The 16,505-nt window shown below is 44.3% G+C and overlaps 2 protein-coding genes across 3 annotated transcripts in view; one reads left to right on the top strand and one right to left on the bottom strand.

The window, feature by feature from the left end:
- Positions 1-15,732, bottom strand: part of LOC115895308 (putative uncharacterized protein CRYM-AS1) — a 147,118-nt gene extending 131,386 nt beyond the window's left edge. Inside the window, exon 1 of the mRNA XM_030925619.1 lies at positions 15,581-15,732. The gene's annotated coding sequence lies outside the window, so the exon portion shown is untranslated. The remainder of the gene's footprint in view (positions 1-15,580) is intronic.
- Positions 1,501-15,797, top strand: ZP2 (zona pellucida glycoprotein 2). Of its 2 annotated transcripts, none has more exons than XM_010388589.2 (19): positions 1,501-1,581; positions 1,671-1,759; positions 2,874-2,957; positions 3,340-3,434; positions 6,022-6,174; positions 7,270-7,314; positions 7,462-7,626; positions 8,615-8,711; positions 8,808-8,989; positions 9,772-9,898; positions 10,742-10,929; positions 11,010-11,101; positions 11,230-11,327; positions 11,475-11,664; positions 13,191-13,326; positions 13,403-13,499; positions 14,380-14,463; positions 15,400-15,483; positions 15,627-15,797. In XM_010388589.2, the coding sequence occupies exons 1-19, from the start codon at positions 1,520-1,522 to the stop codon at positions 15,767-15,769; spliced, it is 2,211 nt and encodes a 736-aa protein (XP_010386891.1). In that variant the 5' UTR covers positions 1,501-1,519; the 3' UTR covers positions 15,770-15,797. The 2 variants fall into 2 exon arrangements, with proteins under 2 accessions (XP_010386891.1, XP_010386890.1); XM_010388588.2 differs by having other exon boundaries at positions 11,203-11,327.
- The last annotated feature ends 708 nt before the right edge of the window (positions 15,798-16,505 follow it).

Raw genomic sequence — 16,505 nt, 5'->3', positions numbered from 1 at the left:
ACAGAGCGAGACTCCATCTCAAATAAATAAATAAATAAAAGTAGGGGCAAAAACCACAATCACTATTGCACCAACCTAATAATTGCAAATGTCACCCGTCACTTGTACAGAGTCTAGGCATTATATTCACCTATTTTAGAACATGGGCTGCAGACATCTAGTTATCTCAAAGAGCAATGAGAGATGTTGAAAAAATACATTGATCAGGCCTCAGGAAATCTGAGTTCTCCACCCGGCCCCTAACACTGTTGGGGCAAGTTTCCTTGCCTCAGTTTCCCCACTGGGAAACTTCCAAGTGCTTTACAACAACAAAACATTCTTATTAGATCACTACTCCCTTTTACCCAGAAGTTTTACTTTGAGGAATTTATCTTTAGGGTTAACCAAGGAAACGTATCAGAGTGCTCATAATGTTATTGTTTATAATGATGAAAAATTGCAAGCCCCTTAATGCTCATAATTACGGAAGTTATATAAACACAGATTTATCTCAACATTGAATACTAGGCCACCCTAAAATGGTAACAGAGAGCTTCATGTTTAATATGTTATAAAGTGACAGTGGCAGATCACAAAACAGTATTTAAACTTTCCTCCCAGTTTTTTAAAAAATTGTGTGGTGTTTGTAGAAACATGTCTGTAAAGTTACCCACCTAAATATTAGCAGTGGCACTATTATGAGTGACTCTTGCCTTTTCTCTGTATCCTTCTGTAATTGCATTTTTTTGCTGTAAGCTTAAGCTTTTATACTTTGGGGTCAATAAGGCTTCATTCATCTTCATGTGCATTATCAGGGTAACTTCTGCAGTAGCCAGGAGACTAGCTGTTACTTAAAAGGTTTTAGTTTAGGTGCAATGACTCATGGCTGGGATCCCAGCACTTTAGGAGGCTGAGGTGGGCAGATCACCTAAGTCAGGAGTTCGAGACCAACCTGACCAACATGGTGAAACACTGCCTCTACTAAAAATACAAAAATTAGCCAGGCATGGTGGCGCACACCTGTAATCCCAGCTACTCAGGAGGCTGAGGCAGGAGAATTGCTTGAACCCAGGAGGTGGAGGTTGCAGTGAGCCAAGATTCCACCAGTGCACTCCAGCCTGGGTGACAGAGTGAAACTGTATCTCAAAAAATGTTTAGTGATGTGAACAAGACTTGTTTTTTTCCTCAATAAAGCCCATGATTTCTCTTTCACTCTACATTGCAGTTGTAAATAATTTGCCCAAAAGATCCTAATTTCCCCCGAAGTTATAGGGAAAACACCAATTCACTCACCTGGAGCTGATTTCAGCAAACTCTGATTTCATGCCTGGCCCACAGGGGCAGCTGGCAGAATACCCAGCACAATCTGTCAGGAATCAGAGAGGCCACTTCCTTCCCCAACCCTTCCCTTTCAGCTGGGAGAATGGGAGAAGATTCAGGTGCCCACAATGGGGAGAGGGTGTTGATGCAGCTGGCTTCTTGCTATAAAAACACACAGCAGCCCACCCTCTACCCGGTTGATCTGGTAGTGCCTTTTGCTATGGCGTGCAGGCAGAGAGGAGGCTCCTGGAGTCCCTGGGGCTGGTTCAATGCAGGCTGGAGGTGAGTAATTCTGGAAGTGGAGGGAGCGGCTATGATAGCTGTGTTTGCTGAAGTCCATTCTTCTTGACTATCTCCCTGTCTTTTTCTAGCACTTACAGGTCGATTTCTCTCTTCTTTGCCCTTGTGACTTCAGTGAACTCCATAGATGTTTTTCAGTTGGTAAATCCTGCCTTTCCAGGTATGTCTCTTGGGTGAGGGAAGTCTTCTTAGCGGAGAAAAACAGGTTGCAGCTGGAAGGCCTAGACGGCCAAGAGACACAGGCCTGGCTCAGACAACCTCCATTCACCCCCTTTATTACCTTGGTCAGGTTACTGGATCTTTCCTCTGCTAACCTGTAGACTTACTATACCTGCTAAATGAAAACTCAGAACACCTGCACTGCCTTCCAATCCCTCACTGCCTCCCAATCCCTCACTGCCTCAAGCTTTATGGTATCCCCAGAACAGCAAACCACCACAACTAACTTCAAACACAAACTCACGCTTAAGGAAAACATCGACATAACAGGCAAAACTGGACCTGCTCACTTGACGTTCACCTGAGCCAGAGGCTGCAGAGTAGCAGATGATGGGCAAAAGTTGATCTAAAAAAAAAAAAAAAAAAAAAAATGCAGCCAGGCGCCGTGGCTCACGCCTGTCATCCCAGAACTTTGGGAAACCAAGGCAGGCGGATCACTTGAGTTCAGGAGTTTGAGACCAGCCTGGCCAATGTGGTGAAACCCCGACTCTACTAAAAATACAAAAACTAGCTGGGTGTGGTGGTAGGCACATATAATCCTAGCTACTCAGGAGGTTGAGGCAGGAGAATCGCTTGAACCTGGGAGGCTGAGGTTACGGTGAGCCGAGATCACGCCACTGCACTCCAGCCTGGGCAACAGAGACTCCGTCTCCAAAAAAAAGAAAAAAGAAAAAAAGGGTGTCCTCGGACTTACCCAGGACTTCATTTAACGCCAGTTTGCAAAATGTGTTGACAAAGCTTTTGTCAGTATTCCAGACCTGCCTCTATCCGCTCCACTGTCAAGGTGTTGACCTGGCTTCTACGGACCTGCTTGTCAACCCTAACCTGGGCTTCTTCCTGGAATACTTCAAAAGCCCTGGGTGCCTGATATTTTCCTTAGTTCTTGGTATATTGTATCGTTATCTTGCTCACTTGTTTGTGAGCTCTCCCACGGTAGGGGACGATTCTTGCCTCCCTCATCTGGAATCCTTCCCATCCAAGAGGAGTCTATACATTTTTGTGGGAGTTGCATCATTTATGACTTAAAGCCCCCAGATGCTTCCTTTGCTCCCTAGGCACTGTCATTTGTGATGAAAGGGGAATAACAGTGGAGTTCCCAAGCAGTCCTGGCACCAAGAAATGGCATGCATCTGTGGTGGGTAAGTAACTATTATCTCATCATAGTCCTGATTAGCAGACAGCCTTTGGCTTGGGCCAATCCTGTTTGTCTGGGGAGCAGAGTACCCAAATTCCTGCAGCAACGGCATCCAACTCCCATGATGCCATGGGGATACCTGATTTGCATGAGGCCACCCAGCAGGGAAGACCTATCTTTCTTTGAAAGTGTCTTACATCAGTATCTCTGGGAAGCTTCTGGCTGCAAGTCATACCATCTCAAAGCTCGAGTCCTATCATCGAGTTGGGGCGGAAGTGAAGGGACTGAAGTGCCTTAGAAATGGACTGGTGGTCTTAACTCTGTAGCTTGGACTGTCACTAAAATGTACTCAGTCATCCTGTCTAATCCTGCTCTGGTCTTGGCAGATCCCCTTGGTCTCCACATGCCGAACTGCACTTACATCCTGGACCCAGGAAAGTTCACCCTGAGGGTTACCTATGAAAACTGTACCAGGAGAGTGGTAAGTGCATTGCTTTGAGCAGTTCTTGGGGAAGTACGTAGTAACCTAAGAGTTACTGGTAGTAAACTTGGCTAAGAACTTACTCTTTGGAGTAAAGCAGTGGCTCTCAACCAAGGGGGTGGTGTCTCGTGTGTGGTTCTTCTTTTCTATTATAATCTGTCCAGGCCGGGTGTGGTGGCTCACACCTGTTATCTCTGCACTTTGGGAGGCTGAGGTGGGTGGATCACCTGAGGTCAGAAGTTTGAGACCAGCCTGGCCAACATGGTGAAACCCCATCTCTACTAAAAATACAAAAAATTAGTTGGATGTGGTGGCACACACCTGTAATCCCAGCTACTTGGGAGGCTGAGACAGGAGAAGCACTTAAACCCAGGGGGTGGAGGCGGAGGTAGCAGTGAGCTGAGATTGCTCCATTGTGCTCCAGCCTTGGCAACAAGAACAAAACTGTCTGGGGTAGGGGGGTAGTGGCGGAGAATCTGTCCAGGGGACACTTGGCAACATCTAGAAACATCTTTGGTTATCACAACTGGGGGTAGAAGAGCTGCTACTGGCATCTAATGGATACAAGCCAAGGATGCTGGCAGAGAAAAAAACATTACCCCAGTCTCCTCCCCATAACACAGAATTAACAGGCCTGAGATGTCAGTGTTGAGGATGAGAAACCCTGGCATTCAAGTACTTGAGCTCTTGAGCCCTGGCTCTACCACCAATTAGGTGTTATTTCCAGCAAGTTAGTCCTTTCAAGCCTGTTTGCCTACTAGAAGATGAGAGTAATGGTGCCTGCTCCATGAGGGTAATAAAGACTAATGATGATCTACAGATTAAGACCTGGTGCAGCACCTGGATACAACAAATGACCAAACATGAGCTATTTTGATCTGTAAACCCCCACGTGAGATGGAAGGCTATTTTGGTGCCAGCAAATAGAAATCTGACATGTAGAAACAGGTGTTAAAAGGCAAACAGCGGCCAAACAGTAAGGTTTTTTCTATTGCCAAGCAACAGTATTGCCCAATCAGGAATATTAGGAGCAATAAAAGCAACCTGTCTAAGCAGAAGCTAGCAAGTTGCAATTTGGAAAGTTTGGATTTAATTGACTAGTTGGACATAGGCCTGGGGTGAGTTCTGGGAATCTGCATGTCTAACAGTCTACACCATCTGATTATGATGCAGGTGGTCTGCAATATAAGCTTTGTGCAGATACATTCTTAGACCCTACTCTGTAAACAGGCTTGAACTGTAAGTCATCTGGTTCCCAAAGCCCTCTATGATCAACCAATGAAGTAATTATATGTCCTTCATGAAAAATCTCATAATTTCCTTCTAAAACAGACCTTCTCAACATTAGAGGGTTTAGAGTTGCATTCCCTTAGACCAAGGGTCTGCAAACCATAACCTGTGGACTGCCAGATACAGTCCATGGCCTCTTTCTGAGGCAGGCTTGCTCTGTAGCCCAGGCTGGAAAGTAGTGACTGCAATCATGGCTCACTCCAGCCTAGAACTGCTGGGCTCAAGGGATTCTCTCATCTCAGCCTCCCAACTAGCTGGGGCTACAGGCATGCAACACTATGCCTATCTAATCCTTTCTTGTCGAGATGGGGATTTCACCATGTTGTCCAGGCTGGCCTCAAACTTCTGGCCTCAAGGGATCTTCCCACCTCAGCCTCCCAAAGCACTGGGATTATAGGCATGAGCCACTCTGCCTAGTTCATGTCTTTTTTTTTTTTTTTTTTTTGTCTTCAAATTAAGAATGAGTTTTATCTCAATCTTCTTGAGACAGGGTCTTGCTGTTGTCCAGGCTGGAATGCAGTGGCGCAATCTCAGCTCACTGCAACCCCCACCTCCCGGGCTCAAGCAATCCCCTATCTCTCAGTACCACCTCAGCCTCCCCAGTAGCTGAGACAACAGGCATGTACCACCACACCCAGCTAACTTTCGTGGGTTTTTTTTTTTTTTTTGTAGAGACGGGGTCTCACCATGTTGCACAGGCTGGTCGTGAACTCCTGGGCTCAGGCAATCTGTCTGCCTCAGCCTCCCAAAGTGATTGGGTTATAGGCAATGAGCCACTATGCCCAACTGGCTCTTAGCTTTTTAAAGTTATTTTAAGGAAACATGCTATGGATTTCATGTGGCTCACATGAGTCTAAAACAGTTGCTAATGCATAACAGAAAAAGGTTGGCTGACCCCTGCTTTTAGACTGAGTTCCCTAAAGTCAGGGGTAATAGCAAGGGTGGCTCTACCCAGCACAATGGCAGCTACTTAGGTACTTAACAAGTATTCAGATAACCTTGGTAGAAGCCTCAAACCAACCCCATTCAGCCAGGACAATGGTACTGAGACATAGGGCAGACACAAGAGAAATAGAAACTGAACTCCATTCCTGATGCTAAAACTGGCCTATCAGTGTGAGTCTTCGCTAGCAGATTGCAATGGGCTAGCTAGTCTCCTGGTACAGGAATGAGGTACCTTCCAGCACTTGTGATATTGGTAACTTTAAGGGTTTTGCCACTCAGATGGGTCAGATGGTATTCTAGAATCCCATGGAGGTACAGCACTTAGTGTTCCCACTATGCTATTTCTACACAGCATGGTGGATACCAGATGACCATCAGAGTCATGAATGACAGTGCTGCTCTAAGACATGGAGCTGTCATGTATCAGTTCTTCTGTCCAGCTATGCAAGTAGAAGAGACCCAGGGGCTTTCAGCATCTACAATCTGCAAGAAGGATTTCATGTCTGTGAGTGAAGTGGGCTGACTGCTTGGGGTATATGGCTACTGTAGGGGGGATATGATGACGATCTAACCGGGGCTGGGCTTAGAAATCAGACCAGGATTTAATCCTGTACTTGCTAACTTTCTGTGTGATGATAGTTTAACTTTAACCACCCTGAGGCTTTGTTTTCAAGTCCAAAGTGATGGGACAATAATGCTAACTTCAGGGTGGCTCTAAGAATTGACTGAGAGTGTATACATGGTACTTGGCATATCATGCATGGCAATAGGGTTTTACTGGTAGTTGCACTCACATTAATCATCTGACAAATGGAATACATGCCATATTCTAGGCCCTACCCTAGATGCTAAGATATAATAAGTGAACAAAACGGCCCAATCACATCTTCATGGATTTGGAGTCTAACATGGCTAATGTCAACCATGGACAACTAAAAAAAAAACACTGATATAAAAGCAACTCCATAACAAGGATAGGATTGCATGGCCTTACATAGTACCTAATTTATATGGACATAGGTCGAACGGGTGAATGTTTAAGAACATTGTCCTGGTCTGGCGCAGTGGCTCACGCCTGTAATCCCAGCACTTTGGGAGGCTGAGGCAGGTGGATCACCTGATATTAGGAGTTGGAGACCAGCCCGACTAACATGGTGAAACCTCATCTCTACAAAAACCTCATCTCTACAAAATATAAAAAATTAGCCAGGTGTGGTGGTACTTGCCTGTAATCCCAGCTACTTGGGAGGCTGAGGCAGGAGAATCGCTTGAACCCGGGAGACGGAGGTTGCAGTGAGCTGAGATTTCACCATTGTACTCCAGCCTGGGTGACGAGTGAAACTCCAACTTGCTGGGGGGAAAGGTGTCCCAACTTACAACTAGAAAGGAGCTTAGATCTTCCAGCTGCCTCTTGGGATCAGAAGTTCAAAGAAGTATAATGACATCTAAGGGCATAGTCAGGGTTCATGTGCTTCTTCCACTGCATCCCACAAGCAGGCCTTTTGGTGTGATAACCACACAGCAATTTCTCTGGCAGGTGACATGAATTCAGAAACATCTACCTCCAAATCAGTCTTACATCACAATTCTCTTCTTCCAGTTTTCCTTGCCACGGGTCTTCTCTGGCTTGGCTGATGACAATAAGGTATGAAAGCAAATTTTAAAAATCAGACCTTAATAACCTTTAATTCTATGTTAAAGGTGATATTACCTTCAACCTGATCAATCATTAGGCTACCAGAGACTTGGTTAAGGGAGCACCAGCCCTCTAAACAAAGCTTTTTGACTTCAGGTGACCAAACTTAAGATGGGATGGAGCATTGAGGTTGGTGATGGTGCAAGAGTCAAGACTCTAACCCTGCCAGAGGCCATGAAGGAAGGCTTCAGCCTCTTGATTGACAACCACAGGATGATCTTCCACGTGCCATTCAATGCCACCGGAGTGACTCACTATGTGGTAGGTGTGGAAGTCTTTCTTTGTACCACCAAAGCACAGGCCAGTATTCCTAAATCCAAGCATGATCTCAACTATGTCTTCACATTAACTTATAATGCAACCCATTTAAGCATTTTAATGCCTATTAGGTGCAAAACACTTCCCTGGGTATTCACGACTATAATCCCAGCACTTTGGAAGGCTGAAGCGGGCAGATCGCTTGAGGTCAGGAATTCAAGACCAGCCTGGCCAACATAATGAAACCCTGTCTCTACTAAAAACACAAAAACTTAGCTGGGTGAGGTGGTGAGTGCCTATAATCCCAGCTACTCAGGAGGCTGAGGTGGGAGAATCGCTTGAACCCAGGAGGTAGAGGTTGCAATGAGCCAAGATTGTGCCATTACACTCCAGCCTGCGCAACAGAGCAAGACCATTTCTCAAAAATAGACATAATCCTTACCTCAATCTAGTCTCTTTCCCATAGTCTTAAATCTATAGTACAACATAGAACAAGCATATTCCTAAAAACTTTTTAGGTTAAGGGGTTCTGTTTGGGTTGTCATTGTCCTATATTTTATAGCAAATATTGGTGCTTTCAAGCCTAATAGTCTGAACACTGCACTAAATGAATTAATCTCCTAAAGTACTTAGGAGAGGTCCTGACACATAAGTGCTCAAATCCCAACCACTTCAAGAACGGTCCTATTTCCCAATAAGAACACAAATGGATTGAAGCTTGAAAACATTGTCTGGCTGCTGATACTTTAAAACAGTCATATGGGGTAAGGACAGATCTTATCTGCCTAGAAGTGATTGGCTATAGGTGATCTAGACAACATTCTTCCAGATGTTAGAACAAGGTTAAAACTAGTGCACCTCCAGAACAGTCATTAGACAAATGCTTAAATCCTACTTGTGTCAAAGTAGTGCCCATTACTTGGATATATACTTGCCGAGAGGATTCTTACTGGTTAGAGATTCAAGTAACCAATGTTATTTCTCCCCCTAGCAAGGTAACAGTCATCTCTACATGGTGTCTCTGAAGCTTACATTTATATCTCCTGGACAGATGGTGATCTTCTCCTCACAAGCTATTTGTGCACCAGGTAAGGTCCCAGATAGCTGCAACCTCACTGTGGGAGACACTGTTCTAGAAGCTTAATCAAGGCTGATAATGGGCATTCTGTTGTCATTCCTTCTAGATCCCGTGACCTGCAATGCCACACACATGACTCTCACCATACCAGAGTTTCCTGGGAAGCTTAAGTCTGTGAGCTTTGAAAACCGGAACATTGATGTGAGCCAGCTGCATGACAATGGAATTGATCTAGAAGCAACAAATGGCACAAAATTGCATTTCAGCAAAACTCTGCTCAAAACGAAAGTATGTTCAATTGTCAACCACTGAACTCTACCGGGTCCTTACTTGAAGTGTACTCTTGTGGGTAGTCCTGATATGGCTGGTAACTTGCCCGTGAGTTCTAATTGCCAACATAACCGATTCAAATGCCAGAAGGCCTCATTTGATCATCTTGCATAAGTGAAATACCAAGTAACTGATGTTCATTCTCTAAACATAAAACCTCTTTAAGTTCTGCCATGAAAAATCATCTAAGTGTTTCTAAGTCTTAAAACCGTCTAAGGCCCCAACTGAGTAGTAGCAACTACTTGTCAAACACCTAATGATGAATCTGTCCTGGTCAACGAACAGGACACCTTGATCTAAACAAAAGGGTCCCGTAGTGTCGCTGTTGAGGTTAGTCTTCACTAGGACTGCCAGGGATGCCAGAGAATAACCTTAGGTTGGGAGTATATGTTATGCACTACCATTTTATAACATCTGTAGAGTCCTTTTGACTCAGGCCTGGCTTGGCAGAGGATTCCACTATTCTTTGGAATTTGATCTGTTAATTCAAACTTTAGTGCCTCGTACAAAGAATACAGTGCTAGGTATTCCAGGGCATGAGTTTAAAGCAATAAATCTGCCTGGGAATACATCCAGATGTGAGGAAGTGATAGGGTCTCTCTTGTTTTGGCTTAAAGAGAACCCAGATAAGTCTGGAGTGTGTCCTACAAGTATTCAGAGGACTTCCTTCCTGCTTCCCTGTGATAGTTCCGGGCCCCAACAGGCTGTGGCTGCTAATTGACATTCTTTTCTTATTTCAGTTATCTGAAAAATGCCTACTCCATCAGTTCTACTTAGCTTCACTCAAGCTGACCTTTCTCCTTCAGTTGGAGACAGTATCCATGGTGATCTATCCTGAGTGTGTCTGTGAGTCACCAGTTTCCATAGGTAAAGACCTTTTATTAAAACCATATTCTACCTTTTTTCTCCCATGGCTCTTCTTGTACATGCGGGCAAATGTATAGAAGGTCAGATTCTGATGTATTGCTTATAGACTGAAGAAACTAAAGACTAGTCAGATTAGAAACAGTCTTGCTGCTATGATGGGGTCCTAAGTACAATATTTTTAAGATCCCTTACATAGGTAGATTTTATGGTAACAGTCCCATGGTTAAGTAACCTAGATATTTTGGCTTAGGAGCCTGAACCTGCCATCTAGGTAAGAATGTTCAAACTTCTAATTAGAATTAAAAGTTTAAGTCCCACCTGACCCTGAAATTCCTACAAATTCATAAAGAAATACAGAGTGAATATCTCTTGTTTAACATTGCCTCCACCATGTGCTTCTATTTAATCTGATCTGCACAGGTCAGATCAAATAGAAAAATCAGTTCCTGCCTCAGTTTCTCCCCGAACTACTCAGGATTTGTGAGTATACAAAGAAAGGATACAATAACATCGGTGCTGTACTTAAAGTCACATTAAGTTTAATTTTAAATCAACTTCTGCCCTTCATCAGGATTCTCACTGGTCTTATACTATATAGCACCTCTTCCTTGTCTACTGGTCCCTCCTTTGAATGAAAAGTCCTCATTTCATATAGAACAATCAACTAACTTCAGCCCCCTTTGTAATTAAAGCTGCAGATCAAGGTTCCTTCACAAAGTCTTAAGACAAATTCTGATGCCTCCTGCTAAGTTAGAATTTCTCCCTCATAGCATATCAGGTTGAGAGATGACAGTATCACAGGACAGACAACCTTATTTTCTCTAAACTTTCACTGCTGTCTAGTTACAGGGGAGCTGTGCACCCAGGATGGGTTTATGGACTTCGAGGTCTACAGCTACCAAACACAACCAGCTCTCGACCTGGATACTCTGAGGGTGGGAAACTCATCCTGCCAGCCTGTCTTCGAGGCTCAATCTCAGGGGCTGGTACGGTTCCACATACCCCTGAATGGATGTGGAACGAGATATAAGGTTAGTACTGGTGGATGGCATGAAGTTAAGACTCATCTTTGATATAACTGGCTGCTAACCCACTATCTCTGACATTTAAGTTCGAAGATGATAAAGTCATCTATGAAAATGAAATACATGCTCTATGGACGGATCTTCCTCCAAGCAAAATATCTAGAGACAGTGAGTTCAGGTGAGATAAAATTGCTATTTGACTCTTAAGCTCTAGTTTAAACTCGAGCAATTTTTTAACCTGAAGTTCTCTGTACCTACCCTCCCTCCAAACTGTTACAGAATGACAGTGAAGTGTTCTTACAGCAGGAATGACATGCTACTAAACATCAACGTTGAAAGCCTTACTCCTCCAGTGGCCTCAGTGAAGTTGGGTCCATTTACCTTGATCCTGCAAAGCTACCCAGGTAAGAGATTGTAGTCTGTGAAATTGCTTAAATAATTTCAAACTTCCCCCTAAAATGAACATCCTGATACTGCCAGACTAATGGAGCGGTGGTGACCTATGTATACGTGTTGCAGCCATTAACTACTTGAATACCATTCAATTTCAGACAATTCCTACCAACAACCTTATGGGGAAAACGATTACCCTCTAGTGAGATTCCTCCGTCAACCAATTTACATGGAAGTGAGAGTCCTAAACAGGGATGACCCCAACATCAAGCTGGTCTTAGATGACTGCTGGGCGACGTCCACCATGGATCCAGACTCTTTCCCTCAGTGGAACATTATTGTGGATGGGTAGGTACTCCCTGTACTATCAGTTTGCCCAGCTAATCCATTAGAACTTGCCAGTAATGGAAATAAACCCTCTTGGGGTTTAGAGGGGCATTCAGCCATGTTAGACCCGGATTTAGTCCTTGTTTTCTAATCAGGACTCAACGCTGCCTTCTGTTTTTTGTTTTTGTTTTGAGATGGGGTCTCATTCTTTCACCCAGGCTGGGGTGCCGCGGCGTGATCTTAGCTCACTGTAGCCTCTGCCTCCTGGGTTCAAGCAATTCTCCTACCTCAGCCTCCTGGGTAGCTGAGATTACAGGGGCACACCACCAAGCCTGGCTAATTTTTGCAATCTTAATAGAGATAGGGTTTTACCATGTTGGCCAGGCTGGTCTGGAACTCCTGACCTCAGATGATCCACCCACCTTGGCCTCCCAAAGTGCTGGGATTACAGGCGTGAACCACTACGCTTGGCCACGTGCTGCCTTCCTATCACCTTTTGAATCTTAAGGAATGAATTCCAAAGCCCCAGAAAGTCTGACTCTACTATGGTGATGATCATCCGGAAAAACCGATCTCCAGCCTCCCATCTGTTGAACACCTACCATATGCCAGGCACAGTGCTATGTATTCCACATCCACTAGTTGTACTAGTCATCTTATTGCATGAAGAAACCCCAGCTTGCTGCCTAGATAACCAGCCCAAAACAGTACTTACACAATGGAGCTTGGATTAGAATATCCATCTGACTCTAGAATCTGAGCACTATGATGCTCTGAGGTTGCAGCCACACAATTGTACACATCGGTGTTCATCCTCATAGCTCTCCTGCCGTGTCCTGTCCTACAACTGGATCTTACTCATTCTTACAGAATAGTGTGTACTTGGCTAAAACTACTTTTGCTTTCTTGAAGCTGTGGTAGCTCAGTTGCTAAGCCTTTTTTGTTTTGTTTTGTTTTTTGTTTTATTTTTTATTTATTTATTTTTTTGAGATGAAGTCTCGCTCTTGTACCCCAGTCTGGAGTGCACTGGCATGATTTCGGTTCACTGCAACCTCCGCCTCCCAGGTTCAAGCAATTCCCCGGCCCCAGCCTCCCAAGTAGCTGGGATTGCAGGCACCTACCACCACATCCAGCTACTTTTTGTATTTTTAGTAGAGACAGGGTTTCGCCATGTTGGCCAGGCTGGTCTTAGACTCCTGACCTCAGATGATCTGCCCACCTCGGCCTCCCAAAGTGCTGGGATTACAGGGGTGAGCCACTGTGCCTGACCAAGAAACCAGTGTCTTCTGAAATGATATAACTTGTACTTCTCATTTAGTTGGCAAACAGGTACTGCTAAAATTGTTAAAATACAACTAGCCTATACAACTTATGACTTCATAGGCATTATAGGTCAGGTAAGAAATCCTGAGTAAAACGAAGATGCTGGTAGAAGGTAAATGTGGCAATAGTCCTGAAGACATTACACATGACTAAATCTGGGCAGACATTGAATTTGACTCCAAGATGCATGTGACTGACATCTCTCCCTGGTGCATACCTCCTAGCTGTGCATATGACCTGGACAACTACCAGACCACCTTCCATCCAGTCGGCTCCTCTGTGACCCATCCTGATCACTATCAGAGGTTTGACATGAAGGCTTTTGCCTTTGTATCAGAAGCCCATGTGCTCTCTAGCCTGGTAAGTGATTCAGAAGTCACTAGGGACAGGTTAAGTGTTAGTGCATCAATTCCATTTAACTCTCTTCTGTCACCAGGTCTACTTCCACTGCAGTGCCTTAATCTGCAATCGACTCTCTCCAGACTCCCCTCTGTGTTCTGTGACCTGCCCTGTGTCATCTAGGCACAGGCGAGGTAAAAATTTCAAATTCCTGTTTCTGTGAGTCTAATTCAAAGCAAGTATCAACTTTTCAGAATAGAAGATCTTAAAGACAGGTATAACTTACTCTTCACTTAGTGCCAAGAGCTCTTGTTGGCCCAGTCAAAACTTCTTGGCCCAGTCTAGCTTATTCATGTGACAGGTCTAAGATGAACAGGTTGTTGTCTAGTTCTATAGATGAGTTCTTTAAAAATCTTTTTTTTTTTTCTTTTAGACAGAGTTTTGCTCTTGTTGCCCAGGCTAGAGTAAGATGGTGTGATCTCGGCTTACTGCAACCTCTGCCTCCTGGGTTCAAGTGAAGTGATTCTCCTGCCTCAGCCTCCCAAGTAGCTGGGATTATAGGCACCCACCACAACACCCAGCTAACTTTTTAAATTTTAATTTAATTTTATTTTATTTTTGAGATGGAGTCTCGCTGTGTCGCCCAGGCTGGAGTGCAGTGGCCAGATCTCAGCTCACTGCAAGCTCCACCTCCCGGGTTTATGCCATTCTCCTGCCTCAGCCTCCCGAGTAGCTGGGACTACAGGTGCCCGCCACCACGTCCAGCTAGTTTTTTTGTATTTTTAGTAGAGACGGGGTTTCACCATGTTGGCCAGGCTGTTCTCAATCTCCTGACCTCAGGTGATCCACCCACCTCAGCCTCCCAAAGTGCTGGGATTACAGGCATGAGCCACCATGCCTGACCCCAAGAATCCATCCCACTTTTACAGGAAAGGGCATAACCTATCCTGCAAAGGCAGGACAAACCACATGGACAAAATATTCCAGAGAGCTTCTACTTCTAAGCATTCCATTGACATACCTCTCAAACCACTATTCCAGAGGCTAAACACAAACTTGATCCCCTGTCTCCAGCCACAGGGGCCACTGAAGCAGAGAAAATGACAGTCAGCCTCCCAGGACCCATTCTCCTGTTGTCAGATGACTCCTCATTCAGAGGTATGGACCTAAAACTTGGAGTACTTCCTGGATTCAAGTTCTTAGCTTTTTATGCCAAGCGGTCAGTGTTTACATATACCATGTACCCATGGTAAGTCTAAACAATAGAAGAATAAAAGGCTAAGTCTCTTCCCAGAGGTAGGCTTCTATTAAGTCTCCTGTGTACTCTTCTAGAAATCACTTCACAAGTAGGATCATATCTTCTACCTACTGATCTAGAACTTGGTCTTTAACCTGTCTTATCTACCTTATATCTGTATAAAGAACCATATAGGATTCCATGTGGCTCTACTTTAGTCATGATCCTCATTCATGGATATCTATAGGTTTATTTCTAGTGTTGTCCTCAGTCCATAATAGAATCCTTTTTTTTTCTTTTTGAGATGAAGTTCCGTTCTTGTCGCCCAGGCTGGAGTGCAATGGTGTGATCTTGGCTTATTGCAACCTCTGCCTCCGGGGTTCAAGTGATTCTCCTGCCTCAGCCTCCCAAGTATCAGGGATTACAGGCACCTGCCACTGTGCCTAGCTACTTTTTTTTTTTTTTTGTATTTTTAATAGAGATGGGGTTTCACCATGTTGACCACACTGTCCTCGAACTCCTGAGCTCAGGTGATCCACCTGCCTCAGCCTCCCAAAGTGCTGGGATTACAGGCGTGAGCCACCACACCTGGCCACATACACATAAAAAAATCCTCTTAAGTCTCTAACTACTATACAAGAAATTCAAGGTACGTTTCTAGTAGGATTAGGTCAGAGCATGTACATCTTAACATGCTATGGCCAAACTTAAGTCTGTATTAGTTTATGTTCCTTTTATCACATATCCTTACCTGAGATAGTCTTAATGAACAACCTGTGGGATCACACCCTCAGGGGACAGCTAACCACATCGACTAGCATGAAGATGTTGTGCTAAACTCTCAGGTTCTTTCCTAGGTGTTGGCTCATCTGATCTAAAAGCAAGTGGGAGCAGTGGGGAGAAGAGTAGGAGTGAAACAGGGGAGGAGGTTGGCTCACGAGGTAAGTTTATTCAGTGTTGCACATTTCTGAAATAAGCCTGTTGAAGGCTTAGTTTTACCCCCTTTTCTGGGGAGCCTTATGTAAGGCTTCAATTTACCTTTACTTAAAAATACTGAAGACTCAAATGCCATCTTCCTTTGTAGATGTTATGGACACCAAAGGGCACAAGACTGCTGGAGATGTTGGTTCCAAAGTTGTGGCTGCTGTGGCTGCCTTGGCAGGTGTGGTGGCAACTCTAGGCTTCATCTGTTACCTGTACAAGAAAAGGACTGTGTCAAACCACTAAATGGGCTTCTAAATAAAGCAGTCAAAATAAGTCTCTTGCCTTCTATATTCTCATTAAGATTAGATGACAAGGGATAATTTCTTTTGTTCCTCAGTGTAGAGGCAGTACCTCGGCAATCCTCTGGGCAGGATTTGTGTATAGATACAAATAGAGAAATTCATGGTATAATTGTTTCCTGTCATTTGGCCCCTTCTGATTCTCTAACCCTAATACGTGAGTCCTCTGACACTCCCAGTCAACAGTAGAGCTGAGCTACAGCCCACCTCTGGGGGTACACTTGAGTCTACAATCTCTTAAATAGGATAAGAAGCCAGCAAGCTACCCACGATTACTGGCAGAAATCCCACCCTCCTTTTTTAAGGGAAGGGATACCAGATGTTCCTAAGAAAGTAATACAAGAACCTACTTCAGGGTAATTCCTAACTCAAGTTACACTCAAGCTTATAACTTTCCTGAGCTTAAAAGGACTTAGTTACCTTCCCACTTAAACTAAAGACAAGCAATCTTTCTTTGGTAGGGAAAGGAATACTAAAGTGCCAGAGTCCTAAGACTCAATTATAACATTCCAAGAATCGGACTCCACCATTCAACTGAGCCTAGAGTGAGTTTTCCACTACCTGTATTTGATCTTGACCCTCTCCTGAGTCCTTCTTCCTGAGGGTAGCCAGTCTTATTCTAAGCAATTATGTCATCAACATGACTAGTGTCTGCTTTATACTGCAGCTCTTAGAGACCT

The sequence above is a fragment of the Rhinopithecus roxellana genome, chromosome 20 (genome assembly GCF_007565055.1).
Source record: "Rhinopithecus roxellana isolate Shanxi Qingling chromosome 20, ASM756505v1, whole genome shotgun sequence".
NCBI lineage: Eukaryota > Metazoa > Chordata > Mammalia > Primates > Cercopithecidae > Rhinopithecus > Rhinopithecus roxellana.
The sequence above is the reverse complement of the archived record's forward strand: the minus strand, read 5'-3'. Positions and strand labels throughout refer to the sequence as shown.